The 2,188-nt window shown below is 66.1% G+C and overlaps 2 protein-coding genes across 2 annotated transcripts in view; one reads left to right on the forward strand and one right to left on the reverse strand.

The window, feature by feature from the left end:
* The first annotated feature begins 53 nt into the window (after nucleotides 1–53).
* On the forward strand, nucleotides 54–1,336 carry LOC106896311 (vegetative cell wall protein gp1-like). Its single transcript, XM_014956145.1, has 2 exons — nucleotides 54–927; nucleotides 1,018–1,336. The coding sequence occupies exons 1-2, from the start codon at nucleotides 91–93 to the stop codon at nucleotides 1,102–1,104; spliced, it is 924 nt and encodes a 307-aa protein (XP_014811631.1). The 5' UTR covers nucleotides 54–90; the 3' UTR covers nucleotides 1,105–1,336.
* OPLAH (5-oxoprolinase (ATP-hydrolysing)) overlaps nucleotides 1,169–2,188 on the reverse strand; it is a 41,342-nt gene continuing 40,322 nt past the window's right edge. Inside the window, exon 17 of the mRNA XM_014956139.1 lies at nucleotides 1,169–1,225. Within this exon, the coding sequence (XP_014811625.1) occupies nucleotides 1,169–1,225 (57 nt within the window). The remainder of the gene's footprint in view (nucleotides 1,226–2,188) is intronic.

Genomic DNA, 2,188 nt, shown 5'->3' on the forward strand with positions numbered 1-2,188 from the left:
CACACAGCCCTGGGGAAAGGCCACCCCCAGCCCTGGGTGGGGATGGGGGGTGGGGGATGCTCCAGTCCAGGCACCTGCCACCGTGCCACCATGTCCCTGTGCCACCATGTCCCCATGTCCCTGTGTCACTATGTCCCTGTATTCCTGTGCCACTGCATCCCCATGTCCCCGTGCCACCCTGTCCCCATGCCACCATGTCCCTGTGGTCCTGCCACTGCATCCCCATGTCACCCCGTCCCCATGGCCCCATGTTCCTGCCACTGCATCCCCATCCCATCCTGTCCCCATGCCACCCTGTCCCCATGTCCCCGTCCCACCATGTCCCCATGCCACTGTGTTCCTGTGTCACTATGTCCCCATGTCACCGTATCCCCATGTCACCATATCCCTCTGCCACCATGTCCCTGTGTTCCTCTACCACCACATCCCCATGTCACCCTGTCCCCATGTCCCTGTGTCACTCTGTCCCCATGCCACCATGTCCCTGTGCCAATGCATCCCCCATGCCACCATGTCCCTGTTCCACCATGTCCCTGTTCCACCATGTCCCTGTGCCACCATGTCCTGATGTTCCCATGCCACTGTGTCCCTTTGTCACTATGTCCCCGTGTCACCATATCCATCCCACCATGTCCCTGTGCCACCATGTCCCTGTGTCCCTCTGCCACTGCATCCCCCATGCCACCATCTCCCCATGTCCCAGTGCCACCCTGTCCCCATGTCCCTGTGCCACCATGTCCCTGTGCCACCCTGTCCCCGTGTCCCCCCCACAGGACGCTGTCGCAGCTGGGGGGGCGGCAGCAGTACCTGGCGGGCCCCATCCTGGCCAGTGGCCACCCCGCCCCGCTGGCCCCCGGCCCCTGGCACGGCCGGCGCGTGGACTATCTCCTGTTCCGGCAGCACCGGGGGACGCCCCCCCTGCGCACGGTGAGTGCCGGGGGCAGCACGGGGGTCCCCGTGTGTGTGTGTGTCCCCGTGTCCCCACACCCCCAGCCCTGACCGCCCCCCTCCCCGCAGGAGGTGGCGGGGGTCTCCTTCATCACCCAGCTGGCCACCTTCTCCGACCACTTGCCCGTGGCCCTGCGGCTCGATGTGTCCCCGTGAGCTGCCAGCACCGGAGGTGGCACCGAGGGGGGGGTGCTGGCACCCCATGGGGATGTGGGGGCGTCTACTGTGCCCCACACGCCTTGGCTGCACTGGTGGCCCGTGGGGCAGTGGCCTGGCCCTGGTCCAGCACCAGTCTGGCACTGGTCCATCACTGGTCCATCACTGGTCCGGCGGGACTGGTGCCAGCCGCGGTTTTAGCAACGGGAGTGAAATAAAGGCCTGGAGCCCAGTGGCTTGTGGGGACCACTCCTTGGGGACCACTTCATGGGGACCTTTGGGGGCCACTCCTTGGGGACCACTTCATGGGGACCTTTGGGGGCCACTCCTTGGGGACCACTCCATGGGGACCTTTGGGGGCCACTCCTTGGGGACCACTCCCTGGGGATCCTGGGTGACTGCTCCATGGAGACCTGGGGGACCACTCCATGGGGGTCCTTGGGGACAATTCCATGAGGATCCTTGGGGACCACTCCATGGGGGTCCTTGGGGGCAACTCCATGGGGGTCCTTGGGGGCAACTCCATGGGGGGTCCTTGGGGACCACTGCTTGGGGACCTTGGTAACTGCACCGTGGGGCCACTTGGGGACCACTCCATGTGGACACTTGGGTTCTGGTCCATGGGGACCTTGATGCCCACTCCATGGGGACCCCTCTATGGGGATCTTTGGGGACCACTCCATGGGGACCCTTGGGGACCATTCCATGGGGACCTTGGGGACAACTCCATGGGGCCATTCCCTGAGGACTCCTGGGCTCTGCTCCCTGGGGGACCCCCCCCCAGCATCCCCCAACACGCAGCCGGCTGTGGGGGAAGGGCCCAAAGGCTCGTTTATTGGAAGGCACTGAGATGTGGGGCAGGGGACACCCCACACCGGGGGCTCGGCCCCCTCCACCCAGGGGGCGCAGGGTGGGGGGACCCCCGTCCCGCGCCCCCCCAGATGGAGGGGGGCGAGCCCCCAGCGTGGCGAGGCAGAAGCATGGAAGCCCCACTGGGGTTGGGGGGCTGCCCCATGGAGTGTGCATTTATGGGGTTGGGGGGGGCTGCCCCATGGAATGTGCATAGCTGAGGTTTGGGGGGTGG

Source organism: Calidris pugnax, unplaced genomic scaffold (assembly GCF_001431845.1).
Source record: "Calidris pugnax isolate Ruff unplaced genomic scaffold, ASM143184v1 scaffold307, whole genome shotgun sequence".
In the NCBI taxonomy this organism is placed as follows: Eukaryota; Metazoa; Chordata; class Aves; order Charadriiformes; family Scolopacidae; genus Calidris; species Calidris pugnax.

What these genes read in the sequence shown, in the direction of transcription:
- LOC106896311 (XM_014956145.1), top strand. Translation starts at nt 91, where the DNA reads ATGTCCCTGTGCCACCATGTCCCCATGTCCCTGTGTCACTATGTCCCT. An exon ending in GGACGCCCCCCCTGCGCACG is followed by an intron (nt 928 to 1,017) that starts GTGAGTGCCGGG and finishes CCCTCCCCGCAG; the next exon opens with GAGGTGGCGGGGGTCTCCTT.